Below are 26,629 nucleotides of genomic sequence, written 5' to 3' on the forward strand. Positions count from 1 at the left end.
TTCAGATAGATGAAAATAAAATAATTTGTCGTGAGTACCAAACGGAAGACGACCATGAACAAGAAACGACCCTTATTGGCCTCAAAACTACCCAATCCAACCTTCCTGATTATTCAACAAAACGCCTCTAAGTCCCCCAGATGCATTTCAAAAAGATTTCATAATCACACGACGCCATGGGTCTATCTACCATCGCCGTCCATACACCGAATCCTCAGGCGTAGATCGGTTTGGCGGATGCCGGCGGTTCCGATCACGAGAGTCAGATCGCACCGAGGACTGGGAGGAGGGCCCAGAGCCAGTGTCTTCCGCAGAGCTGAGGAGGCGAGTGGGCTGCTTGAAGTCGAGGGTACTCTGCTTGTCGGTATAGCTGGACTCAGCATCACGGCCGAAGAGAGCCATCATGTCACGCATAGTCAATTTGCCAGCGGCAGATTTGCCTTCAATAGTCATGTTGGCCAGTTCGCGCTTTCGGTCCTGAAGGTCGACAATACGCTCTTCAACGGTTCCCTTGATGATCAATTTGTAAATTTTCACGTCAATGGTTTGGTTGAGGCGGTGGACACGATCGATGGCTTGTTCTTCCACAAACTAACGGAAACAATTATTAGTTAATTTGAATAGCGCCTTCCCTGTTATATATGGTCAACTCACAGGATTCCAGAATGGCTCAAGGATCACAACGCGGCTGGCGGCAGTCAGGTTCAGGCCCAGAGCACCAGCACGCAGACTACAGAGTAGAACCCTAGTCCCGCTGTTGTTCCTGAGCTTGTTGAGACTAGCCTCTCTCAGATCGTTTCGCATTCCACCGTCGTATCGTGCATATCCGATGTTGGCATTGCGTAGGAAGGGCTCGATCTTGTCGAGCATTGAGGTAAACACGGAGAAGACAATGAACTTGTAGTCGCCGGACTCTTTGTGGAGAATCTTCATCAAATGGCGAACCTTGGTAGAAGGAAGCTCTCCGTTGTCGCCTTCTTCCGGGTTACCATATATATCTTGCTCGGTATCAGATTCATGGTCAGAGCTATTATTCATGACGATAGGTCTGGTCTTCCTTCCAGAAGGAGATTCCAGCTCATCTTCCGTTTCTGAGTCGTCTGAGCCGATCCACTCCCCGCCGCCTTCAGCATTCTCGTCGTCTGACCCTCCAGCCTTGCCGAGATTTGGCGTGTGACGCTGGTTCTCGGGGACGATCCATTCGGCGTCATCTTCATCGTCACTATCCATGATGACCCTGCGGTTTTTCCGAGAACGAGAAGGTATTTCATCAAACAAAGCTTTTTCTTTCTTGTGAGGCTTCTTGGACTTGTGCTTTGTCTTTTTGTCTTTTCTCATGAAATCCGTTTTCAAATCAGCCTCACACTCGTTGCAACGGGTAGCGCCATTCTTTGCATCGGCATGATTCAGCTCTGCCTGACAGACATCACATTTCTTATTAACGACGCTGAGGGCCCCAAAGAGATCGGCAACATTGTCCAGGTCATCCTGTTTTGGTTGTGAGGACTGGCTCCCCGTGTTACTGTTTTGCAAGAGAACGTCCTTGTCAGCCGCAAGGTCACTCTTGACCAGATCGGGGTGGTTACAAGACTGGCGAAGACGTAACAGCAGAACCAAAGCTCCAGCATAATCAACCTTAGAGCCACCCATCATCTGATCAAGGCTGTTTTCTGTGCGTTTTTCCAAGCGCTTGTAGAAATTCATTTCTCCATCCAGGAACTCCGCATCGATCTTGATGACTTCACGCTTGACAATTTTGAAACCGTTCGAGGACTTCTTTTCTTGGCCATCGATCTCGGTTTCACCATCTTCGGGTTCGTCATTGCCCTTCAAGACATCCTTAGTCCGGCGCTTCATAAATGCTTTCAAGTAGACCTGTAGACGTTGAATGGCCAGGCCACCACGGCCGTTAGCCAGAGGTCTGCTAATCTGATCACGCCAAGCAGCCAAGTCATCGTAAGGTTTGATGCGAAGGAATTTGATCAAACTTTGCAGTTCATCAAGGTTGTTTTGTAAAGGTGTGCCGGTCAAACACCAGCGGTACTTTGCGTCCAATGCGCAAGCTGCTTGAGTGGCCTTGGCGTTCCGGTTCTTGATGGTATGGGCCTCATCGAGAATGATGCGATACCAGTAGTTGGAAAAGATTCCCATTTTCTTGGCTTTGTCGGCAGCAGCTGTACCAGACTCCGAGGTCAGAGTTCCATACGTCGTGATCACGACGTCGTATTGGCTCAGAGAGCCGGATGTTTTTGCACGATTCGTTCCATGATACAGGCAAACACGAAGCCTGTGGCCCTTCTCGACTTTGTCCGCAATCTCGGATTCCCATTGCTTGATGAGAGCTAACGGTGCAACGACAAGAGTACTTTTTATGAGACTAGAGGCCGGGGGTGTGTTCTCGTCCTTCTTTCCCTTTTCCTGGTTGTCGGGGTTGTCATCATTTTCGCTGTGTTCATGCTCAGGCTTGCGGTTTCGGAGAAGTAGGGCAATAGCCTGGACTGTCTTTCCAAGGCCCATATCATCCGCAAGAATTCCACCTTTAGGATAAATGCCTTTAGTGGTGCGTCTTCCAGTCTCCTTGTCACACATCCATTTCACGCCATCGATCTGATGGGGAAGAAGGGTAACTTTGAGGCCTTCGACGACCCCATCTTCCTCGTCTTCCTCGTCTTCCTCGTCCTCCTCATCACCTTCAGCCTGTCCGTCATCTTCGTTTACAGCTTCGTGCTTGTCTGTCTCTTCCTCGGAATTATCTTCAGAGACACCCGCTGTCTTGAGCCCAGGGGCAACCTCGGACTGGGACGGTCTCATGTCATTGACAGTAACACCCTCGAGCTGAGCAGCCAAGTCGTCAAGATCATCGCTTTGGACTTTTTTCTCCGCCTTGGGGGCTCAATTTGCTTTGGTTCCTTTGGCTGCTGCTTCTTCTTGCCCTTCTTCTTTTTGCTCTTCGGTTTCGAACTTGCTTGGTCCTCCTCGTCTTCAAAAGCACCCTCGAGCAAGGCCTTAATGTTCTCATTCGCTTTGGCTGTATCAACATAACCGTGCACATCCATGGCACCAAAGCCCGAAGCAGAGCTGCCTGGGGCATTGGTACGAGTCTCGGTCTCAGCGTCCCGTGTCAAGTCGATGAATGCCTGGAGGTTCTTAGACGCATTCGATGGCTTTGGTGCCGTTCCCTTTGACATGAAGAGCGGTCTCGCGGCACGTGGGGTCGTAAAATTCACGTTCTCCGGTCGTTTGATGGGGGTTGCGCCTACAGGGTAAGCTGGCCGACGGTCATTGTATGCCGATGGGTGCACAGGTTTGAAAGGATCGAAGGGTTCACGCTTCGCGGGCGTGGCCGTAGCTGCGCTCGGTGCCCCTGCCGGGCGCTGGCTATGGGGTGCTCCATTGTGTCGCATAGCGGGGTATTGTGGCTGCGTTCGGGGGGCGGGACGATGGTGCTCGGGGCGAGCATGATTGGGCTTTGGAATATTGAACAAATGGTTTGATTGATGTGGCTGGGTAGGTCGGTGTTGCTGAGCGGGGCCCATTGGAGAAGGCTTGCCAAATTCAGGCTGCTGAGAAACTGCAGGCCGGTGCTGTTGATTCGGACGACTCGGAGTGAGAGGTTCGTTGGGTGCACTGCTTTCTCTGGCCATGGCTGCGTATCGAGGCTTCGTTTGAAGCCTTTTCTTTGGAGATGGTTGAGTGGTCGTTAGAAAAAAGAGGGGACGTTGAATTGATCAAGGTAAGCGAACGTATGTAAAAAGACGATTTGGGTAGATCGAGATCGCGAGGAATGAAACGTTGAGTCTTTGAGAGCGTGGGCTGATTAGCTTTTGAACATTCTTTTTGCTCCTATCGACGGTCCTTGATTTCGTCACCATGGCGGGGTGGATGATTCCCCTCCACTCAGCACTTGCGAACGACGCTTGGGGATGCTGCGAGATCCAAAAAGAGTATACAATGGACTTACCTCTAATCAGGACATGTCGAGATCCTCAGAAGCACGAGAATGGGCTAGTTGGCGAGGGGGCGAGTCGGAGAGTGGGGGAGGTGGAAGAATAATCGTCTGTCGACAACGTTATCGATATCGTTTTTGTTTTGGCGGATTCCCCAGCAACGCGGAGCCTCAGGCAGCACTTCTGTTCGTCGCCCGTTGGACCTGCCCGATTGGGGAACAATGGCGTCCCGGTTATGGACTGAGAACGATGGAAAGAATGGATGCTTGACAGTCTGGTTTTAGGTGACTAAGTGATCATTGAAGCTTATTCATTTGCCCAACTATGATGGAACCCGACCCCTCACTCCCAAAGGCGTCTAGGCTTCGAGGTTGTGATTCGATATATATTCATCGAGCGTTGACAATGATTTTGGGACTGCTTATGAACGAAATGTATTGCCGAACCCAAAATTCCTTTCATGGGACATTTATTTACCACAAATTCATTTAAATACTGGTTTAATGCCAATGTCGCCAATTACGCTCCTCAGAATCTCCGGAACGATCACCGCAGCATCGCCTTGGAAGAACCAGTCACACGTCCCCTGACCCCGGGACGGCATATCATTGCGATCCATGTTGATCACCGCCACACGAGCCCCATGATCCTGAGCCACTTGGACATACCCGGCAGCTGGGTACACGCTTGAGCTGGTACCGATCACTAAGATCAAATCCACCGGGGCTGACTCGATCCAATTGTCCACGGCGGAGAGGGTATCTCCGGGAAGGGGTTCTCCAAACCAGACAACCCCCGGCCGCAAAAGTCCATTACATTTAGGGCACTGGGGCAGATCTTCTGGAGTCAGTTGAGAAATCGGGACGGTCGCGTCTGAGATATCTACTTCGCCGGTGCCTGCTCTTGCTGCGAGTATATGTTGCTGAGATTGGGTACTCTCCCCGTTAATTTGGTCTGTAGGGGAGGCAGTCAGGTTTGGTTTCAACTTGGGAATGTCCAAAGCTGGAACGATCGGGTCGGTGAAGTCATTGGCAAGGGTGTAGTTGCAATAGAAAGACGTGCACTTGAGGTCAAAGAGGGACCCATGGAGCAGATGTAACTGCCCTGCTGGATGCCCTGCCCTTTGTGAGAGGCCTATAGACGCCCCAGCGGGCCATGAATTAGAGCCTTACTGACACATCGCAATAGAAACACAGCTCAAGAGACAACTAGGTAACGACAAGCCTCGAAAGGTTTAAAGTGAAGCGAGATATACTTACCATCGACATTTTGGGACAGCGTGATAAAGTCTTTGTTCTGTCGTGCCAGCTCCACTAACGCGTGGTGTGCCCTGTTGGGCTGCGCCTGCAGTGCCATATGTCGTCGGTAGCTATAGAACTGCCAGACGAGCCCCGGGTTGGTATCAAAAGCCTCGGGAGTCGCGAGAGAGGTCGCATCGTACTGGCGCCATAGCCCTCCCGCGCCGCGAAAGGTGGGGAGGCCGGACGCGGCCGAAATGCCAGCCCCAAGCAGGGCGAGAATACGGCGGCTATTTTTCAAGCATTCGGTAAATGACTGCACATCTCCAGGAGAAGCCAGGGCGTGCTTTGCTGCCGCAGCCATCGTGGTGACGGCGGAAGGGGCGAAGCTGAAAGAGGGAGGAGAAGAATATAGGTGAGAGAATGTTTAAGGTAAAAGAATACAGAGAGAGAGAGAGAGATATATATATATATATATCCAAATATCTTTTAATAATATAATAACGTCCTTCAGTTATAATATATATGAAAAACTCCTATAATAAAAAATCTGCATTATATAAATTGCTGGGTATGTTTCGTATTCAATATGAAGCGTTTCCAGAAAGACGGAATTATTATTCCTCCGACTCTGTGGGCACACACGCGCTCCCATGGGACCTGTGTTGCTCATTTGCGGTCCGTGCATTTTTGGTCCGCCTCAACTGAATCCTCTCACACCAAGCCTATTTCGGAACTATATATGGTTTCGGGTCCATACTTGATATGGAGCATTCTGATAGAGGGTTTGCCGAGGCAGGTGACTCTGGTCCATTCGTTTTTGAACGTATCGGTGGGGTTGTGGGCCTGTTTTGAGGAAAGCACGGGGAAAGCACACCCGCCAGGCGAGATGCCTGTTTACCCCTATGGGGGATATCCTGGAGGACATCAAGAATGTTACATTGGCAAGGGATGTTTGCATCTTGGAGACTGTGCTTGAGGATTAGTTCGGTAGTTCCTCAGAAATACGTTTTTTCATAAGATCCGTCCCTAGAATAGCTTATTAGCGTTAAGAAAGTGAGATAAGGCCAAAAGAGACCTATATTACTTTAGTACCTAAGAGATAACTTACATAGGCCGGAATATGGACTGAGACACCTATATAGCTCCAAAACCCGGAGCCATACCCCTGATTGTCCTCGCATAGGTCGGGCTAATACAAAAGCGAGATGAATTGAGGGCAATCTTTTAAGAGTTGTCGTCCAACGGGGCATCTTAGAAGTAGGTACTTGTATCCGTTTCTAAACATTGACCCAGTCATAGCACTTAGCTCGGCGGTTGCACTAGTTCTCAATATTCTGACAGACACCGAGTAGTGCGGAGGATGCAGGCCGGCGCTGTGAGAAGGATGAGGCGGCGCGCGACATCGTCTCTAGGACACATCTCTGCGGCTTTGTTATCCCGGATTGCCCGGTGGATGGCTTCGTGATTGTGCCCTCTTGTCATTTTCAGGCACTGTGAATCGAATAGCGAAGGACACTTCTCGGTCACGGGAGGCCTTGACAAGGTTCTGAGATCGTTTTAAGGGAGTCGACCATGGCATAGGTAACACTTGGATATACATATAAATCTTGGAAACTGAGGATTTTTCGGAAAAACTGATATGAAATAGCTCTTTACTGTAGATTCAGAAGCACCTCGTATGTATTGGTTCATGTAATTCGTGGAGAAAGCAAGAATAGGAGCATATCAAATCTCTCACAGCCTACCCGAAGAAGGTTGAGGTTTAACCGCGCGGCTGCGGCAAGGCAACAGTTCGCTGTCGCGTCCACCGCCCGCCGACATCCCCGTCATTCCTGGCCGCACCCCCATCACCATTCTCCTCTAACCCCCCAGCAATCTCCTACCTTCGGTTCTACTCCTTCATTGACTGCCGAAGGATCTTAGCTATCAGACCCTCTTTCTCCCTAGTTTCATTTAGTTGCCCCTTCGTCACAATGTCCGGCTACGACCGAGCTCTTTCAGGTAAGCCAGCTAGCTCTTCATCGACCAGTTCCCTTTACTGCCCTCCTATCAACATGACCATGAGATGCTGACAACCTTCTAGTATTCAGGTATGATATCTATCTACTAGGCTCCAGCTTCACAGATAGTCTAACCAGCCCCTCAGCCCTGATGGACACGTCTTCCAGGTTGAATATGCCATGGAGGCTGTCAAGCGCGGTAAGATCACAGCGTTTCTCGCCCCCTCCCTCCCCCTCTGGGCGCTACCAATAGCTTCTATAAAGCTTCCTGTTGAAAGCTTGGCATTCTTGATGTTTGACTCCGCTTGCTGATCCTGGCTGAACTGCAGGAACCTGCGCCGTCGGTGTCAAAGGCAAAGACATTGTCGTCCTCGGCTGCGAGAAGCGCTCCGCCCTCAAGCTCCAAGATACCCGCATTACTCCATCCAAGATCGCTCTGGTCGATGATCACGTGTGCCTTGCCTTCGCTGGATTAAACGCCGACGCCCGAATTCTCATTGACAAAGCCCGGTTAGAGGCTCAGTCACACCGTCTGACCGTTGAGGACCCTGTCACCATTGAATATATCACGAAATACATTGCCAGTGTGCAACAGCGTTATACACAGAGTGGCGGTGTTCGTCCATTTGGTATTAGTACGCTGGTGGTCGGCTTCGACAAGAATGACTCCACACCGCGCCTCTACCAGACTGAACCCTCGGGCATCTACTCAGCTTGGTAAGCCTTTGCCCCGTTGCAGCCCATTTATTGTTCTCATGAGAAAGACCACTGACCGCTCCGTGTCATCTACAGGAAAGCCAACGCGATCGGCCGATCAAGCAAGACCGTGCGCGAGTTCCTCGAGCGGAACCACCAGGATGAGATGGATCGCGAGCAGACTATCCAGCTGACCATCAAGTCATTGCTTGAGGTGGTGCAGACCGGCGCCAAGAACATCGAGGTGGCCATCATGGCTCCCGGAAAGCGGGTGGAGATGTTGCCCGACGACCAGATCGAGTCTTATGTTAAGAGCATTGAGACCGAAAAGCAAGAGGAGGCTGCCAAGAAGAAGACCAGCCGGGGAGGTACTGCCACAACGGCCATTCTGACTCGGCCCAGTGGTGGTGACGGCGAGTCGGCCGATTAAGAAGGAAGATTGAGAGAAAGAAGCATTTGGTTCCAGTGGAGGAGCCTGGGCCTTTGATTTGTGTCAATTTAACCGTAGCGCTGGTCTTTTAACTTTCGACGAAGACTCAAAACCACGAACTTATACAGATTTGACACATCGGTCTCCTCAATTTTTGTATTTGGGTAATATACAACATAACAAGGATGGGTATTGGTGCCAGGGAATATCAGTGTCTATCACAGAACTGGAATGTCCTCGGATGGAACCGTAGGGAATAAAAGCAGAACCACGCATCAAATCGTCAATATCATGAAAATAAGAGTCTCTAACGGGTAAAGAAACCTCTTAACCCATGCGATCAGATACATCACGCAGCTTGAAGAGGGACCGTTCTTGGTCACCGCGAACACGATCGTCCTTGAGCATTCTGATATTTCTGTGAGTCTATATTGCAGTCGCGGGGGTCGCTTCTATCGGGTTCTCGACATACCGGTTGTCCATGCGAGCGTCTTCACCCTCCACTTGGAGAGTAGGGGTGGGAGTCACAGCCTCAAGAACAAAGTGGTTATCGCAGTGTGGGCAATACTCATCACTATTTTGTAAAAGCAAGCATTAGCCCTATGGTCGCCGTTTTTTCTTCGTTCTTCAAAGGGCACGCGGGGTAGCTCTACCTTTCCTCGAACTCGGCAGCGTCCTTACGGAAGCACTTCTTACACTTTTTGCATGCAAATATCTATTTTGAAGCATTGTAAGTCCTCGTTGTCTCGAGTTTCTCGACAGCTGCGGCCTGGAACGAGACCGAGGTCACCATACCATCTCCTGAGCCTTCTGCAGCATGTGTGACTCCTGCTCTTGATGACACTCGGCACAGTCAAACCATTTGCGACCTGGTTAGAGTTCAGTTGTGTATCTGTCACGGAAAAAGATTTGTATCGAGCGTACAGCACGGAGAGCGAATGGCCACTTGGGCGTTGAGAATGTGTTTACTGTGGACGCGCAGACCGTTAGCTTGCGAATTTCCCCGGCGCCTAACGAGGAAATCCGGGGGTCTCTGGATGGGCCGATCGCAGGGCTAATCGTGAAGCAGATGCAGAAAAACACTTACCACATAGCTTGAATAGGATGCACGGTACAGACAGATAATTGAGGCTCCCCGAGGTGTCAAAGAAGAACGTTGCGCAGGAACCAGTTGGTGATCTGCCACTCCCGTGATCGTCCTCCACTTTCCTCCCCGCCACTCCATTTCACCTTTTACCACTTTCATGCCTCTCTGACGGGCCTCCTTTTGTTCACCATCTCGGCCGCCGTGCCGCTCACGATCTTCAGTATTCTAGTTCTTTCCATGGACTGTCCTGCTCTCTCTGTTGCTTTCAGATCCCCTATAATCACAAGCTCGACGACCCTTCACATAACCCGATACACAAACTACTAGATCCCCAGGCACCCAGATATCAAGCTTATGATCTATCCTCCCGGCTGGTTTCGGCGACGGAATCACGGTTATGGCCATGGAGGGAAACGGCAAGGAAAAGGACAACACTGATGATGCTCCTATTGTATGCTTCGTGCGACTTCTTGAACTGTTAGACTGGGCATAGGCTAACTCGCTTGCATCAACAGAGACCTGTGTCCTCCTTGCTATCCCATTTTGAAAACCTTTCTCACCAGAAGCCCCAGTCTTCGCTGAGCACTAGTCCATGCGATACCCCCTCCGGCCGATTCTTACGAGCCCCCGAACATGGTGACGAAACCCGCTCTACCAGTCGCACCTCCTTGGATTTGCCTCGATCTCGCTCCCCGTGGAACACGTCCGCCGACGAGAGACAGGGCCCTGGACATGAACCGACGAACGGCGAGCAGCTGAGGGCTGGCAGATCTCCGGGAAGTCGATATGGCCGGCCCATTTCGATGAGCATCCACCACTCCTCGCCGCAGCTTCCGCCCACTTTGACAGTGCACTCGCCCCAATCGCCGCCCCGTGGTGTTGAACGGGAATCCCCTTTCCCTCCTCGGAATGGAAATCGCTCCCCCAGAAGTCCGGTCCATCTCCCTCGTGCGTCTGTATCCAGTGGTGTCTCGCGCGCGTCACCTGCTCGCCCGGTGACTCCGCAGCTTGGATCATCTGTTCCTATAGGAGAGACGGTCCAGCGACTTTCTCCCAGTGCCCCTTCTGTGAATGGCCGTGGCAGCCCGGCAGATCGGAAGTCGAAGAGCGCATCGCTGCCTCCCCCAGTTAATCGGGCCGACAAACCGAAAATCCCCGCAAAGCCGGCAATGTTTTCCCACCCGGATAGTAGCTCCCTTGCGCCGCAGCCGGAGAAGGCCTCAACCGAGGACCGTGTGTCTCCCTTCAGTACTCCTCCGAGCAGCCCTGAAAAGGCACCAGCGAAATCAGTGTCAACAGGGAAGATACACTCACGACTCCCGCCTGCACGACCTACACCTGAATTCCTAAGCCGGGGGTCAGTTGATAGTCGGTCCCCGGAACCATCGGCCTACACACAACATGATGCTAGAGATCTTGGGTATTTTCGCAGTCGTCCTATTCCTGAGCCTACACGTGCCACTAAACCCTTGATGGTACAAATTCCACCATCCTCTCCTGCTCTTCCTGACTCTGTGTCTACTGCTCCGCCTCTCTCTGCTCAAAGGCTCCGAGCAAGGGACATTCCTTATGAACGCCCGGGACTTCCTCCAAGACCAACGTCGGTGGTTCCTCGTCGAACTGGAGTCTCACCAGCTCGCGAGTCTCTGCGAACTGCAGCAAGTCCCGCCCAAATGACGCCGAGTGGTCAATCTGCTCCATATTTCTCGCATGCAACCGAATTAGCACGTTCCCGTTCCGTACAAAGGCAACAGTCCCTGCCTCGTGAATCTCAGATGCCCTCGTATCCGGACCGTCGAATTGTTCGGACAGACACTGAGGAGGATGAACAAGCTACCGAGGAAACCCCTGTCTCGCGGACAGATTACCCTGATGCCTCACAAGCAAATCGGCGCCCACCATACCTGAAATCAGGCCCCAAAGAGATTCCCACCAGGTACGACACCCGGCTCCTGGACGTGTGCGGCAAGTATGCGTGCACGACAGGCTACTTAACTCGTGTGTGGGATCTTACCACTGGTGAACAAGTCTTGAGCCTCAGCCATGGTGAGACAGTGAAGAGTTTGTCCCTTGCCTTCAAGCCAGGTGCAGCACTCGAGGATGAAGGCCAGCGTGTGTGGCTTGGCACAAGTGCTGGAGACCTCCATGAGGTTGATATCATGTCTGGTTCGATTGTTGCCACTCGAGCTTACCCGTCGCGTCGAGAAGTTATCCAGATCCTTCGACACAAGAAAGAGATGTGGACTTTGGACGACGAGGGCCGACTGCTGGTGTGGTTGCCAGATGAGTCTGGTACGCCCAATCTACAGTATAGCTACCACAGCCCGCATGAGCGGGTAGCCCGCGGTCATACTTTCTCGATGATTGTGGATGATAAGCTTTGGCTGGCTGCTGGCAAAGAGGTCCATGTATACCGACCAAATGCCCGCGAAGACGAGCCGTTCAAGGTATTGAAGCGTCCATTAGGCTCTCAACATTCGGGCGACGTTACCTCGGGCACTTTTACCACCAAGGATGGTGGGCGCGTATATCTGGGCCATGCCGACGGTAAAGTGACAGTTTACTCATCCACTGATTATACCTGCTTGGCGGTTGTCAATGTCAGCGTCTACAAGATCAACTGCCTCGGCATTGTTGGGGACTATCTGTGGGCAGCATACAAGACGGGAATGATCTATGTCTATGATGTCAAGACAAATCCTTGGACTGTAAAGAAGGACTGGCGCGCGCATGACAGTCCCGTCTGTGGCTTCGTGCTGGACACAAGCAGCGTGTGGACGATGAACCGCCTTCAAGTGACCTCTCTCGGTACGGACAATTGCATTCGCCTCTGGGATGGTATGCTGGAGGATGACTGGCTGGGTAAGTTTGCTTTTTCTATATCATCTGTCACTGTGGTGCGCGTTCTTCAGTAGATGTCTCTAACAGTTTATCAGATACTCGCATGCAAAGCAAGGATGTAGAGTTCTGCACTTTCCGAGAGATGAAGACGGTTATTGTTACTTGGAATGCAGGTGCATCGACTCCTGGCAGTGTGTGCACATCGGATTTCATTCAAGACGCCATTCAACCAGAAGATCCCCCGGATATTATCGTCTTCGGATTCCAGGAGTTGGTCGATCTGGAAAATAAAAAGATCACAGCCAGTATGTGTGAACTCTACTTGCGGTCCTCACTCTATATGCTAACCTCTATCTACAGAGAGCTTGCTTCTTGGCAGCAAGAAGAAAGAGAATGGGGAGAAAGAGCACATGAGCCGACAGTACCGAGTATGGATTGATCATCTCACTCGGGCTCTTCACCAGTTCATGCCTCTTGAAGAGTCCTACGTTCTTCTCCACACAGCCAACATGGTCGGTCTATTCACCTGTGTATTCGTCAAGCATAAGGAACGCCACAACATCAGGAACATCAGCGCGTCGGAAGTTAAGCGGGGAATGGGAGGATTGCACGGAAATAAGGTTGGTGGAGCTCGTTCGTACTTTAGGTCGAGAAATCTTGTCTAATTTTTTTTGTTTCGCAGGGTGCCCTCATCTTCCGCTTCGTTCTTGATGATAGCTCGATGTGCTTTGTCAACTGTCATCTTGCGGCCGGCCAGACTCAGACAGCTCACCGTAACAATGATATTGCAGCGATTCTCGAGGCTGAGACCTTACCCCCCGAAGCCAGTCTAACACAGCGTTCCGATCACTATGCCAGCGGCGGTGATGGCTCGATGATCATGGATCACGAGATTTGCATTCTCAATGGTGACCTGAACTATCGTATCGATTCCATCCCGCGCAACGTCATCATTGATGCTGTCCGCCAGAACAACCTCACCAAACTTCTCGACCGCGACCAACTCCTTGCTTCCCGACGGAAGAACCCCGGATTCCGACTCCGTAGCTTCATTGAAGCACCTATTACCTTTGCGCCGACATATAAATATGACGTCGGCACCGATCAGTACGATTCCAGTGAAAAGAAGCGCTCTCCCGCCTGGTGCGACCGCATTTTGTACCGTGGCATCGGCCGCGTCAAGCAGCTCGAGTATCGCCGACATGAAGTCCGTGCTTCTGACCATCGGCCCGTCAGTGCTACATTCAAGGTCCGTGTCAAGACTGTGTTGCCGAAGGAGCGTGCGGCAGTATGGGAGACGTGCCAGCAGGATTTCCAAAACGAGAAGCGGCGATTGGCGTCTGACGCTAGGTAAGCCCCGAATTGACAATTGACAACCCCAGAGACCTCCTGGAAAGACTTCACATTGTGATTAACATGATTTTTCTTTACTAGCATCGAGTATCTTATCACTGTCCTCGGCACTGATCCCCGCCAAGCCCGTGCGCTGATCTTGGGAAAAAGTCAATAGACGGCCATGATCTTGCATTTTCATCTAAAAAATTTAGTTGAGCACGGACATTGCGGTAGGACGGAACTCTTTTCTTGTCTTCTCTTCTTATATGGGAATGGCGCAAGGTGTACGAGTAACGATTTCACGATAGACATGTATCATGACGGAGCTAGACTATGAACTGTTACTGTAGTATTGATTTGCAACGCGCGTATAGTAGCATTCGCTCCCTGCCGATCCCAGACATATGGATATCCATGCGCGCCGATCATCTTTGTTTGGTTGTTTCCCGGTGGAGTGCTTGATTGACTACTCAGGGAACATGTCCGAATTCTAAAGCATCTCCCCTCGATTCCACTTTCCGGGTTCTTGACAAGAAAGCCTTGTTCCGCCTGATCCTCGGCCTCTGAGAATCGTCCCGGGCTACATTGGGACTCACTTTCCAGACTTCTGCCCCTCTCGTATGCATTGCTTGCTTTAAACCCGGCCCGGATACGGACTACCCCCTCTTTCTCGGCCAATGCGGGATGCCACCCTCCGCGCCACCGCAGGGATCGACATTGCTTTATTCTGGAGATGGTCAGGTCCGTCGCAAATATTCCATCCAAGATTCCAGGTCTCCTCGGGAGATTCTCCGGGGAATTCCCCGCACACGGTAAGCCCTATATAAACTTCTATTGGACTATATTCCCTGATCCGAAGACTTCGGTTTTGTTCCTACCCGACCACTAGGAGACGAAAAGCCGCAATGTTGACATCCGTATCTTTGGCCGTGCTGGCCTTGTTGCCCTCGGTCAATGCTCTAGTGAGAAAGGATGGCGTGGTAGGTGATATCTGTTGCGAAAGGTCAGCCAAATGAAACTAGCCTAACGCAGCTGATTAGGGGGAGATTGCCCGCCCTAGGCTGGAACTCATGGAATGCCTTTGGCTGCGATATCAACTCAACAAAGATCATGACTGCTGCGACTGAGATGGTCAATCTGGGACTGAAGGATTTGGGCTACGAATACGTGAACAGTATGCTTTCTATTATTATTGGGTCAATGTTTCTTTTTAATTTTTGCTAACTTATTCACTCAGTTGATGACTGCTGGTCAATTAAGGATACACGAAATGCAAGTAATAACCGCATTGAGCCTGATCCTTCTAAGTTCCCCAATGGCATCTCAGGTGTTGCGGATCAGGTTCATGATCTAGGCCTGAAGATCGGTATTTATAGCAGTGAGTCATGTAGTCTCTTCTCCCAAGAATACTTTCCTAACTTGGGATTCTTTTCTTCCTAGGTGCTGGTGAGACCACTTGTGCTGGCTATCCTGCTAGCCTGGGATATGAGGATGTCGATGCCCAAGCATTTGCAGAGTGGGGAATCGACTGTCAGTTTGAGGACTTAGGCCCTTTCTGAAAACAGATACTAAGGAATTCTAGACCTGAAATATGACAATTGCGGCGTTCCGAGTAACTGGACTGACCAGTATACAGCCTGTGTGCCTGATGGATCAGGCAACTTCCCAAATGGCACCTGTCCTGATAATTCAAACCCAGCTCCGGCAGGCTACGACTGGACGACATCGAAAACATTCACCCGCTATTCAAATATGCGAGATGCTCTCCAGAGTGTTGACCGGACAATTCTTTATTCCCTCTGTGACTGGGGTCAGGCCGATGTCAATACCTGGGGCAATGAAACGGGCAATTCGTGGCGCATGTCTGGGGATATCCAGGGTCAGTTCGCGGGTGCTTCCCACTGGTACTTTGATCCGGAGAAAAGCTGATATCAAGGATATAGCGAACTGGCCTCGTGTTGCCGAAATCGCCAATGAGAATTCCTTCAAGATGAACTATGTTGACTTTTGGGGCCATCCAGATCCTGATATGCTAGAGGTCAACAATGGGAATTTGACAGCCGAAGAAAATCGGGCACACTTTGCTTTGTGGGCGATCATGAAGTCGCCTTTGATTATTGGCACTGCGGTAAGCCATCTCCATTGTCTATTCATTGACTAAATGCTTATTCTCGATCTAGCTCGACAGTATCAGTGACACCAATTTGGCTATCTTGAAGAACAAATACTTGCTTGATTTCCACCAGGACCCCGTTGTCGGGCGCTCTGCCCATCCTTATAAATGGGGATACAATCCTGACTGGACATTCGACCCAGTCCATCCTGCCGAGTACTGGTCAGGCCCATCTTCTACTCTAAAGGGCACTTTAGTATTGATGTTGAACTCAGAAGATGTTACTTCCACTCGTACGGCGATGTGGAAAGAAATCCCAGAGTTGAAGGGTCACAATGCATATAAAGTGATCGATGCCTGGAGTGGTAAAGATCTGGGCTGTGTTAAGAACCAGTATAGGGCTTCCCTGTCGAGCCATGATGTGGCTGTGCTGGTGGTCAAGGGAGCGTGCTGAACCGTGCTGTTAATTCCACTGAGCTGGCCAGATAAATTAAATGAGTATACTGCGCCTTTCAAATCTTCCATAGATATAATCATGAATTGACAAATGGACTGGAACCACAAATGATTCAATAAAGCAGACAACCTTCATGAAAGATTGGTGAGAATGACTGTTTTGATTATCGCTGTCAAGCCACAGGGCCTTCTGAGCAATCAAAAAAAGCAAAGCTGCACATAATTCCAGTGCCAATTTTCCCGTCTTGAATACCTTTATGAAGAGCCTCCCACAGGTCAAGTCTTTGTTCATTGCACATGACTTTCAGTATTCACTTTTCCGTCAAAGAATTTGTATCAATTCATTTTATTGTGGAACTACTCTTTGTTCGCATAAAGCCTGGAGCAAATCACGGTTGAAAGCAATGGCTTTCAGGATTTCCACTCGAAAGAAACATTTTGCTTTGACTCCCGACACTTTCAGTGGCTTTGTTTGACTTCCAGCTCATTGATAAAAAATAAATGCCTGTCCAGTGCCCGCTAGCTATGTTCTCAACTTGCCTTTTCCATTTAGACAAAACCCAAAACTGCTACAATTACCAGCTCTCAGAGCTAGTACAGCTAGACCAAGGAAATGCCTCGAGCTAATTTCCGATGTCCACTTCATGCAAACCACCCAGAATTTGTATTTTTAGGACCAGGAGAGAACCAGAGTCATTATGGCCTGGTTAAGTACACTGCAGCGTAGGTCGCCTCTCGACCGAACCGAACCTCCAAAAAGCCGAATCTCAGACTAATCGTCAATAGAACTAACTACTATACGTGTGGCCCCACAATCATCCTAAGATGCTATGGATCAAATGGTGTTGTGGTGCCAAAATTGCATTTGCTGCGCGAGTCTGTGGCTTTCACAAATATCCCCAGTATGGCTGACTGGATATGGGTGAGATACCATTCCTTTCTTTTGCATATCCTGCATCTGTCAGTGACCGACTAAATGAGAATCTAGGAAGAATCTACAAGAGATTTATATCTCCAAGGTCCGATCATTCATGAACACCTCAGGTATATCTCTGACTTTCTCTATACAGGAGACTATACAGTCAATACGAAAGAAGTTCAAAACTTTCCTCCATTTGTCAAACAACGCGAGTGTCGTTGCAAAACGTGCGACAATCACCTTAGGTTACTTTCTCTTCATTTAGGTGTTTTTTTAGCTGCCCGGTACCTGGGCATGGGAAGTCTCCAATTGTTATCCCAGTCAAGATTTCGACAGGCAGCGATGGGAGCAAGTCCACCGGTACTACGTTGTATTGTGCAAGATGTATATTATCAAGGAAAGGGGTACGGCCAGGCGTTCCCGGAGGATCCATTCCCATTCAACTTGGCAGGCATATGGGACGATTTCCGGCCTGTTCTGATCATGGATGCCGTTGTGCACTCTGTTTTACAGACAAGATTGAGTGAGCGAAGTGAATATTGGGATCAATCGCCCATTCCTTTTGATCCAGCGTATCATTACGAAAGTCTCCGGGAAGCCATCCCAGATTTTAGTGCACAACTGGCAGAGGCCTTGGTCAGAGCTTATGAACAGTTTAGGTAAGTAGAAGAATGAACTGCTCACATATCTTTGATTGTTGAGACTTGAACTACGTTTGAACTATATCCTTCCATATGAACCTAGTTATTACCTTGTCAATATCAACTCACAAGCTATAAATTATGAAAAACAGCTCAAAAAAAGGAAAACTGGTTTACTTATTTTTAATATCCTTAATGTAGAGCATGGTTTATGATGACTCATACTTTAGAGATGGAAAAGCCGCGCAGGTACATCCCGTGGCCTCAATAATGTGTTCAACCTCTCGTCTGTAATCTGATATAGCCGAGGAAGATGTCCAGTCACGTCTGCACCGGCAATCATTGCCCCCAGAGTCTCACCAACTAACCAGCATTTATCCATACCATAGCCATTGAATCCAACGGCCGCCCATTCGCCATCATTGGGTCTTCCGGTCCAGCTTCTACCCAAGCGGCCAACCAGAGGCATTCCATCAGGGGTGAAACCCATGATACCAGACCAGATCCGTCGGGGTGTGGTTTTGAGCGCTTCGCCAGTGGAGGACTTGAAAGTTCCCGTCATCACCGATTGAAGATTCCTCGATGGGATGGTTGGCACGACTGTATCATCACTGACAAGAATGTCCTCATACCGCTGTTTCTCGCCCCCGAAGAAGAAGTCGCCTGTTCTCGCATTTTGAGTCATATAGTAGAGACCAAAGGTAAAGTTGCCAGTGGCTTTGTCAAATTTTGGTTCATGGTAGATGCTCCACGAGTGACGCGCGCCGTGATTAGGCAAAGCCGGGGAGATCGCTTGGGCCGACATTGTTCCTCGGAAGGGAAAGACCTTTCCACGAAGCCGTGGTAGCAGATGGGAAGTAAATCCGTTGGTACAATAGACCACTTGTCCCGCATGTACAATTCCTCGCGGAGTAGTGAGTTTATACGGATATAAGGGGCTCTCTGAATTATATGTTACTGATGTTACCGGGGTATTGGTGTCGATCGAGAATCTTGACGGGTTTTCATGCAGCATCTTTGCAAAGAGGCCGGTGATCAATCGATAGGGCCAGATCGCGCCAGCTGGCTGTTCACAAGCGCCGGCAGACTCATTGAATTTGTATTTCTGGAGAATCAGTATGCATAACCGGATCATGACAACTCGGGAACACCTACAGCCTTTGCCTCTTCAGCTGTAAGAATCTTGAATTGGTCTGCTAGTTCAGGACAGGCCGCCGAAAACTGCCGAAGAGAATCCTTGAAGTTGTCAAACGTGGTTGATTCTAAGAAATTCATCACTTTTTGAACCTTCCGAACTTCTGATACGCCCTTGAGATTGTCGTCTAGGGTTGCCACGAATTCATAGAACCGTTCGAGATTGCGAAATGAGAATCGCGACACCTCAGCCGCTTTGTCGGGACCAAAAAGCTTCGCGACGGCCGCAAAGTCCACCGCTGCAGGCGAAACCAGATGCCCTCCATTGCGGCCGGTGGCACCGCTGGTTAGAGCACGGGCTTCGAAGACGGCTATCCGTTTGTTACGAAGTTTGGGATTGTTCAACAGCGTATGCGCCACGCTGCAACCAGTAATTCCGGACCCTATGATGGCAAAGTCCACCTCCGACGGCAGTTGCTGAGATTTCACATTGGTGATCTTATGGGCGGGCTCCTGCCAGAATGCGGTGGAAGGGCCTTTGCGTGGAAGCCCTGGGTCTTGGCTCACCAACTCGACAATTCTCTCCTGAACCGTGCCGTTCTTGGTTTTAGAACTCATGGTTTCTAACAGTCGGGATATAAAGATGGAAAGAACAGGCTCTTTCCTGGCAGCTAGAAATTCCTGGCGAAAGATGAGAAGGCCCTTTCATTTTTGCCAGAGGGCTGGTAGGTGGATTAGCACCAGGTATTTATAGACCTGCCTGAACGCTGATCATGCTTGATTTCCGAGCCAATATGGTTCTGATATTGGACAGATACTCACTCTATCAGACCCCGCACCGCTTAATTCGCCGATATGGTTGGTGCTCAGTGCTCGGATCGCCGTTTCGGGCATGTCCTGCCGACCGCTCATCGTATCGACGATATTGGCGCTTTCTCCATCTTTCGCTCTCAAATGCACTTAACGAGTAGGGTGTATTATTTTGTACCTACCCGAAGAGGAAGCTAGCTGCGCGTGTCAGTCTCCTCCATCTGCTATATCCGCTCGTTCACAACCTGGAATCTTGTGGTTTGATTTGCACTGGAAACCTACAGAACACCCCTTCAAGAACAGCCGTGTTCACACCTCACTCTCCTATAAAGTCTTCAATGACTGGGCAATTCAGTTGAGGTACTATAAAAGTGATAATTGAATATGAATGATTTACGCATTAGAGGAGGGGCAAGACGTTGACTGGCCTACGGTCAATGAAGTACGCGAAGAAGGCATCTTTGGCTATTTGTATAGACATCCGTTGCTCACCCGTGCACGACTATTAATAGTATGATCGACGACCACCCCACTGTCGACAGGGTAGCTTCAGTCTAGCTCCCTGTTTCGGTGGGCACAGCATGGGTGGACAGGATTGTGCTGTCCTGAACGAGGAATGACCCTCGGTCGGGTTTGTATAGTTTGCTGAGCCTGGAAGTCAGCGAGGCATGCGGTGTACATGTGGACACTTTCGGACGCGATTGTAATTCAGGCTTCTCAGTAGGTGATGATCTAGGCTAGGTAAACTCTTTCATCAGTGCTAATGAGGGCTCGTGATTGTTTTTTTTTTCTGGCCTTCACCCATGTTTTGTGCGAGACCTTTGGACCTTTAGGGATGGAGCCCTCAAGAGAAATCACATGTTGTGTCTCGGGAGTCATTCTGAAGCAGGAGATGGACCATTGCTTCAATTGGCCACTTAGATGAATTTCAAGTAGTTTCTTCTGAGAGAGTGACTGATTTTGCAAGGGAAAAAACTAGCAGAGTCACCGAAGATTTGTGCTCCCGTCCGTGTGTTACTATCCCCATGCCAACTGGTATAGTTGGGTTACGGAGAAAAGGCGAATTCGATCTACCCCGGTCCTTTAGGGCTGAACCGTGATGTTCGGTGCCAACTCAATATGTTTCATTGCAACATGTTTTATAGAACGTCATGGTAAATGGGTCAACTCTCGCAGTATATACTCCATGGGGCGACGAGGAAGTCGATCAACATTCAACATTAGCGCCGTGACTGTGAATAAGGCAGGGAGTAGTCTCATATCAACTTGGCCCGGCGCGTACAGTAGAAGTAGTACGAGCAAAAAAGCCACTGAACGTGCGATCTCCGATGAGCTCTTGTGTGTAATTATAATCCATTTTCTTTCCCATCCGTGCATAGTTCCGGAAACAGAACCCAGCACGACCCGGCTCGACAAAGCTTGGAAGTGGGAGATCCGCCGACCGCGTCTTGGCGGGGCGTCGGGGGCCACGCAACTTAATTGCCCGAATCGGCCCAGTACAAACCTCCGGAAGTATAGGCAGCCAGATAGACTTGGGCTCGGCACGATGAAAAGGGTCTCTTCTCGGCTTAGAAAGAGATGTGAAGCGGACGAATCTAGACCCGCATCTATGCATCTATGGTTACAGTCGATCACCGCGTGAGGCTTTTCCGTTTTCTCTTTATCTCTTCGGTCTCTCCTGAAAGCGGCTCCCGTTCGATTGCAGTGACTTGGGCAAACTCTGGTCCCCATCCACTCCCACCAGGCCAATCCTGACCCACCGCTTCATCCCGTGCAGCCTCGTCGCAATCAGAATTGAGATGATCGCAGAGGCCCGCCGCACTAACTGCCACACTAATTCAAAGCCCCAGTCTGGGTCGGTCCCAATGCATGGCGCCTGAAACCCCCCAATGCTCGGCCCATGGAAGAGCTCCCACGCGGGACCCATTTACGTCAATCGGGTTCTTCGACCGCTTCCGCTCTCTGATAATTGAAGGCCATTGCTGTTCTCTTGTCTTACTTCTTGCCTTCTCTTTCCTAGGAGCCTGGGTCCCTTCCCCCCCATTCCACGCCTGCAAAGAAGCATGAGCGTTCTATCATGACTTTCCTCCCGACCTGCACCCCCCGCGACGCCGGTGCACCTGGTCGCAGTCGGGTCTTTGTGTACTTGGCCCTGGCCGTAAGCTTTCTCTTACTCTCCTATCAGCTAGTCTTGAACCACGAAACTTTCACTGCCGTGTCGCATTGGGCGCTCGGCAAAGGCCCTGCGTCAACGAGTAATGTCACGAACATCTCTGAACCACACCTAGCGGGACTGGAGGGACTAGAGAGCGACTCCGTCGAGCAAATCGAAGACAAACCGGTGGAGGACGACATCTATGCATCGCTACAAGACCCGGAGAATCAATCAACACCGAACAAGCCGCCCGACGAGAATCCAGGTGATATCCTGGACGAGCATCAAGAGTCGAATGCCACCCACCCAGTTCAGACTCGCAAGAAAGAGGTCGTGTTCGCCGCGATGCGCAACAGCAATATGTCCTGGGTTGAAGAAAACCTGCCCGAATGGTACTCGAATATCTATCGAGTGGACATGTCTCCTAGCGAGACCGATCTGACAGTACCTCTCAATAAGGGTAATGAGGCCATGGTTTATCTCACGTATGTTCCCAGTTCATGGAAGTAGGAATTCCATCGACGTGCAGGTCCGTCGATCAAAGAATGATCGTACTAATACAACCATTCGGTCTAGGTATCTCATCGACCGATACTGGACTCTTCCCGATGTGGTCGTTTTTGTGCATGGTGCACGCTACCAGTGGCATAACGATAACCCTTCGTATGGTATGCACTTCGTCCACCCCCCTTTCTTGTCCTTTTGTCCCATATCTCATCTCTCATGGCACTTTATGGCCTGCTGATCATGTTTCATTCCTTTCGTTCTCCCTATAGACGCCGTTATCTCCCTGAAGGACCTTAAGGTCGACTGGGTCCGCGAAGCCGGTTACGTCAATCTGCGTTGTACTTGGGTCATTGGTTGCCCCGTTGAACTCGAGCCCGCCCGGTATTTTCGCGAACGACCCGACGATGTTCAGCATCCGACTGCAGTCGCCTTCCCGGATAGCTTCATGGAACTGCTCCCGGGCACCGAATTGCCGGAGACGATCGGCATCCCGTGCTGCAGCCAGTTCGCCGTGTCGCGCGAGGCCGTGCACGCCCACGACCGAGACACGTATATCCATATGCAGCAGTGGCTTTTGAACACCCCGTTAACGTCCGATGTAAGCGGGCGGGTGTTCGAATATGTGTGGCATAGTAAGGCATCCCCCATCGTCTCTCCACATCGACCCATGCCGTCGCACAACCCCCTCTTCCATCCCTTGCATTTTAACCTTAAATCTAATCCCTTCCCGGACGAAGCGACTCCATGCTAATTGGTTGTCACAGTTCTATTCGGACAATCAGCGCAGCACTGTCCCGACATGCGGGAGTGCTACTGTCGCACATATGGCTATTGTGACATGAGCGACGAAGCCGTGCAGACTTATTGGACCTGGCGGGGCCTGGTCCTCCCCGAAGGGTGGCCCGACGCCGGGGCTGAGACGGGGCCTGTCAAGCGGAGTCCTCCTATCGAAATTGCTCATGTACATTAATTAACGTCTTGCACTAGGCCGAGGTCGCTGGCTCGAGCCTGCCGGTCTATCTGTTCTCTATATATATCCACAAGTAGCCAGGGACCGCGTGTTGCGCGGCCCTACCTAATTTTCCTGAAGGCTGGTTCTATTATACGTGTTGGAAGTAAAGGAACTAGCTAGTTTCCGAAGAAATAGTAAATAAATCACTCTTATCGCTAAATTCTATAATGTTAGCACTGCCTCTGCCCTTGCCTTCTGTCCCCTCCTTGCGCCAAGAACCATACTTTCTAGATAAAGTTGAATAGCTAGGTATAAAAACATTAGCGGGAAAGTCTAGACGAAGGTATAAATTAAGTAAATAATAAGCATGGACATAAAGTTCCTAGCCAGCAACGTCTACTCTGCGTGTCACATAATAAACCATCAGGCCGGAGCAACGATGCAACCCCTTTGAACAGAGCTTTTGGCAGTGAGTGATGCACTGTGTCTTCCGCTCAGGGGATGACTACGATTGTAGAGGACAAAAAATATTTAACCAACTTTGAGAGCTCTATGCATGGCAATAAGACGACGACAGCTGTTCTGTTGATTGAATTGAGCCGGACAGGACTGACTATTCAATAGACCTACATTCACTACCACTATCAAAATCAACCCAATCATAAATCAATGTTTAGATTCCATCCAACCGGCAGCTATTTTTGAACGACGCATTTCTACTATTTGCTACCTCACGATGGACACCATGGGCAGCGGTTACAAGGAACGAGTGGAAATCGGGCTTCTACTGGGCAGCCATTGCTAGGTTGATGGTACATCTCCGGTCTCCTGGCCTCCAATACGGCGGCGTGGCGGTGATTTTTGGTATCATGATTTATGATTTCATATACATGTAGTATAAGATATACATATGAGAATAATATAGGGCACTTTGCATATACACAATCGGATACTAATTCATTATTTTTCATGATGCACGTCGCTCATACAGTTGGAAGCATAGCTCCCAGCATCTCATCTAGAGCATCATATGGGTAAACCGTCCGAAACCACCCCATTCCATCCTATCCCGTAGTTACATATTCCCGCCATCCCTCCCAATCAGCTTGCCCATGATATATTCTCAGCGCCACAGGTCCTGCTTGCTCGCTCGCTTGGGTCCGCTGCTGCTTCTGGGTCGTGGGCCCTCGTCAGCCGGAACGGCCAGGAACCCGCCAAAACCGTTCCCAACGAGCACACTCTTGCGCGCATCTCCGCCCCACGATCGACTCAACTGGGCCTCTTGGAAGCTGAGTGGGCGGGTCTTGGCACTGCCTCGTCCCAGGGCAGGGTCGGGATCGTATGGAGTGAAGTTCCATTCAAGCTCGTCCAGACCCTTGCTGTACACGTTCAGCGGTTGCGAAAGACCACCCCCGCCAAATTGAGGCCCATTCTCACCCCCGCCGAAGAGCCTCGGCGGTGGTGCCAGTAACAGAGTATCTGGGAACTGTGCATCACGGACATATAGGTCCCGCAGCGCAGGCAGCGCGCGAGACATCAAGGAGGAAATGAGGTAAGTATAGTAGGAGCCCGCAGCGGGTGGCAGACCATTGGTTTCAGTCTCCGAGGTGATTTCATAATGAAGCATGCGAAGCGACTTGGACAGCAGGGGAGGAACTTGCTCGACTGGGAAGGACCGAGACACCTCCTGCACAATGGAGAGGCTTTGGAGCTGCGGGGCAGTGGAGAGAATCCGGTGGAGAGTCGAAGGCAGGACCCCTGTCGAGTCGATCGTTAACGACTGCAGCGCCTTTCGGGTTGTGGGGGAGGAAAGGAGCGCGACAAGCCCGCTTGCCGTAACGCTGGGGGTATCTCGAATCGTAAGCTGCTTCAAGGCAGGGAAAGGCGGCAGAGGTCCGTTCAACGCGAATGCCGAATCGTCCAGCCAGGGAAGATTCTCGAGGCTCAAGTCCCGCAGTCGCGGAAAGGATGCCAGGCCATTCCGAAGAACACTGACTTCTATTTGCAGCCCTGAAAGCTCCAATTTCTCCAGATTGACCCACATCTGCGAGCCCGGGATGCGGGCGAAGCTTCCCTCGGCTCCGTGGCGATAGCTCATGCGACGAAGATCGGGGCAACGAGCCACCAGCTCCTGTTTCAGAGCCAAGCAGGAAGGCTCATCGCTAAATAGGCCGGAGGGCAGATCCACAAACTGGAGGTTGGGAAGGACGGAGATGGTGCGAGCGATGGTCGATTTGTTGGCTTCGCGAGTCATGTACGGCATGCGGAGGGAGACGACCATATTTGCCAACCCTTGCGACTCTCGGACTGTTCGCATCAAGAGCTCAATCCGGACTTGCGGCGCATCGATCGGGTCACCGTTGCGGTCAAAGAAGGAACGGCGTTTCCGCTTGGCGGCGAGCTCGACTTCGAGCTCGCAGTAATGAACAGGGTCGATGCGGACATGTGTGTATCTGGAGGAGAACTGTACATCAGCGGGAGGTCACACAAAAGACCGAAGAAGGGGGTTGAGTGAGGGGAGGATCTTGGAAACAGTACAGGAGCGCGCGTGCCTCCACGAACCAGCGCTTGCAGACCTGCGCGCAGTGCGCCAGATCGCGCATGTCACATAGCATACAGCCATCGGTCATGGACTCCTCGGAGGTCTCATAGGAGTTGTCGACCGTGTGGGGGCAGACCAGGGCGAAGATATACGCCAGCACCGGACGGGGCAGCTTTCTGGTATAATCGCGACCGGCAAGCCTGGCGGAGCGGGGCGGCGTCTCGTGCTCGGAGGGGAGAACGCAGCGCCCCCGCTGCGCCGGGGACGGGCCCGGAGCCGGTCCAGAAGGCCCATCCTGAAGGATAGATTGGGTTACAGGGTGAAAGGAGAAGGCGCGGGCATGGAAGAAGAAAAGGCAGAGGGTCAGAAAGCAAGTCGGGGAGTAAGAAAGGAGACGAAGCGAGATCCGGGGCGACGATTTGATGCAGGGCCCGCCCCAACAACAGGGATGAAACGCCCAATCAAGCCCATCGTTCATTTCGCGTCCTTCTCGGAAAGACGATGGAGTCCGAGCTCCCAGCCGAATGGGTGACAGCAGAGGAAGGGCCAGCCACGCTGGGAGATATCAGATCTTATCGCTCGGAAAGAGATCATAATGAACCTCGCCCGTTCGGTGGCTCTTCGTGTACCCCGGACTAGGATGTATACAGATGGGTCGAGATGGATGCACAGTGTATGGAGTAGTCCACCCCGAGTGGAGAGCTCGGCGACCAGCCCGGTCTTTTGATTCTCTGCCCAACCCTGTATTGATTTTAAAGACGAAAGTGTTCCAGAAAACTTCCAAAGTTGCAAGGTTCCAAGGTTCCCGATGTGGGTTCCTGGC

General features: G+C 50.8%; 9 protein-coding genes across 9 annotated transcripts; 4 read left to right on the forward strand and 5 right to left on the reverse strand.

The window, feature by feature from the left end:
- Nucleotides 1–186: 186 nt before the first annotated feature.
- On the reverse strand, nt 187–3,644 carry N7462_003177 (putative SNF2 family helicase/ATPase; the record flags this gene model as incomplete). Its single annotated transcript, XM_057074903.1, has 3 exons — nt 187–591; nt 655–2,891; nt 2,963–3,644. 3 exons carry the CDS (start codon nt 3,642–3,644, stop codon nt 187–189), a joined length of 3,324 nt encoding a protein of 1,107 aa, XP_056934408.1.
- A 787-nt stretch (nt 3,645–4,431) lies between these two features.
- N7462_003178 (SIR2 family NAD-dependent protein deacylase) lies at nt 4,432–5,549 on the reverse strand (the record flags this gene model as incomplete). Its single annotated transcript, XM_057074904.1, has 2 exons — nt 4,432–5,081; nt 5,207–5,549. The coding sequence occupies 2 exons, from the start codon at nt 5,547–5,549 to the stop codon at nt 4,432–4,434; spliced, it is 993 nt and encodes a 330-aa protein (XP_056934409.1).
- Nucleotides 5,550–7,161: 1,612 nt separating this feature from the next.
- pre6 (proteasome core particle subunit alpha 4) lies at nt 7,162–8,314 on the forward strand (the record flags this gene model as incomplete). The annotated part of the gene is made up of 5 exons (XM_057074905.1): nt 7,162–7,189; nt 7,272–7,278; nt 7,335–7,387; nt 7,518–7,905; nt 7,981–8,314. 5 exons carry the CDS (start codon nt 7,162–7,164, stop codon nt 8,312–8,314), a joined length of 810 nt encoding a protein of 269 aa, XP_056934410.1.
- Nucleotides 8,315–8,641: 327 nt separating this feature from the next.
- Nucleotides 8,642–9,406, reverse strand: N7462_003180 (CHY zinc finger protein; the record flags this gene model as incomplete). Its single annotated transcript, XM_057074906.1, has 6 exons — nt 8,642–8,723; nt 8,787–8,888; nt 8,968–9,029; nt 9,110–9,183; nt 9,239–9,282; nt 9,402–9,406. The coding sequence occupies 6 exons, from the start codon at nt 9,404–9,406 to the stop codon at nt 8,642–8,644; spliced, it is 369 nt and encodes a 122-aa protein (XP_056934411.1).
- A 398-nt stretch (nt 9,407–9,804) lies between these two features.
- On the forward strand, nt 9,805–13,752 carry N7462_003181 (putative inositol polyphosphate phosphatase; the record flags this gene model as incomplete). Its single annotated transcript, XM_057074907.1, has 6 exons — nt 9,805–9,852; nt 9,917–12,263; nt 12,338–12,547; nt 12,603–12,862; nt 12,925–13,592; nt 13,677–13,752. 6 exons carry the CDS (start codon nt 9,805–9,807, stop codon nt 13,750–13,752), a joined length of 3,609 nt encoding a protein of 1,202 aa, XP_056934412.1.
- A 797-nt stretch (nt 13,753–14,549) lies between these two features.
- Nucleotides 14,550–16,144, forward strand: N7462_003182 (glycoside hydrolase family 27 protein; the record flags this gene model as incomplete). Its single annotated transcript, XM_057074908.1, has 7 exons — nt 14,550–14,557; nt 14,618–14,751; nt 14,815–14,955; nt 15,018–15,107; nt 15,160–15,456; nt 15,521–15,705; nt 15,758–16,144. The coding sequence occupies 7 exons, from the start codon at nt 14,550–14,552 to the stop codon at nt 16,142–16,144; spliced, it is 1,242 nt and encodes a 413-aa protein (XP_056934413.1).
- A 1,788-nt stretch (nt 16,145–17,932) lies between these two features.
- On the reverse strand, nt 17,933–19,458 carry N7462_003183 (NAD(P)/FAD-dependent oxidoreductase; the record flags this gene model as incomplete). Its single annotated transcript, XM_057074909.1, has 2 exons — nt 17,933–18,811; nt 18,862–19,458. 2 exons carry the CDS (start codon nt 19,456–19,458, stop codon nt 17,933–17,935), a joined length of 1,476 nt encoding a protein of 491 aa, XP_056934414.1.
- A 2,269-nt stretch (nt 19,459–21,727) lies between these two features.
- N7462_003184 (DUF3431 domain-containing protein) lies at nt 21,728–23,282 on the forward strand (the record flags this gene model as incomplete). Its single annotated transcript, XM_057074910.1, has 4 exons — nt 21,728–22,290; nt 22,382–22,473; nt 22,582–22,944; nt 23,077–23,282. 4 exons carry the CDS (start codon nt 21,728–21,730, stop codon nt 23,280–23,282), a joined length of 1,224 nt encoding a protein of 407 aa, XP_056934415.1.
- A 1,105-nt stretch (nt 23,283–24,387) lies between these two features.
- On the reverse strand, nt 24,388–26,284 carry N7462_003185 (F-box domain protein; the record flags this gene model as incomplete). Its single annotated transcript, XM_057074911.1, has 2 exons — nt 24,388–25,728; nt 25,841–26,284. 2 exons carry the CDS (start codon nt 26,282–26,284, stop codon nt 24,388–24,390), a joined length of 1,785 nt encoding a protein of 594 aa, XP_056934416.1.
- Between the last annotated feature and the right edge of the window lie 345 nt (nt 26,285–26,629).

Source organism: Penicillium macrosclerotiorum, assembly GCF_028827735.1.
Source record: "Penicillium macrosclerotiorum strain IBT 26536 chromosome Unknown utg000003l_segment0_segment0, whole genome shotgun sequence".
In the NCBI taxonomy this organism is placed as follows: Eukaryota; Fungi; Ascomycota; class Eurotiomycetes; order Eurotiales; family Aspergillaceae; genus Penicillium; species Penicillium macrosclerotiorum.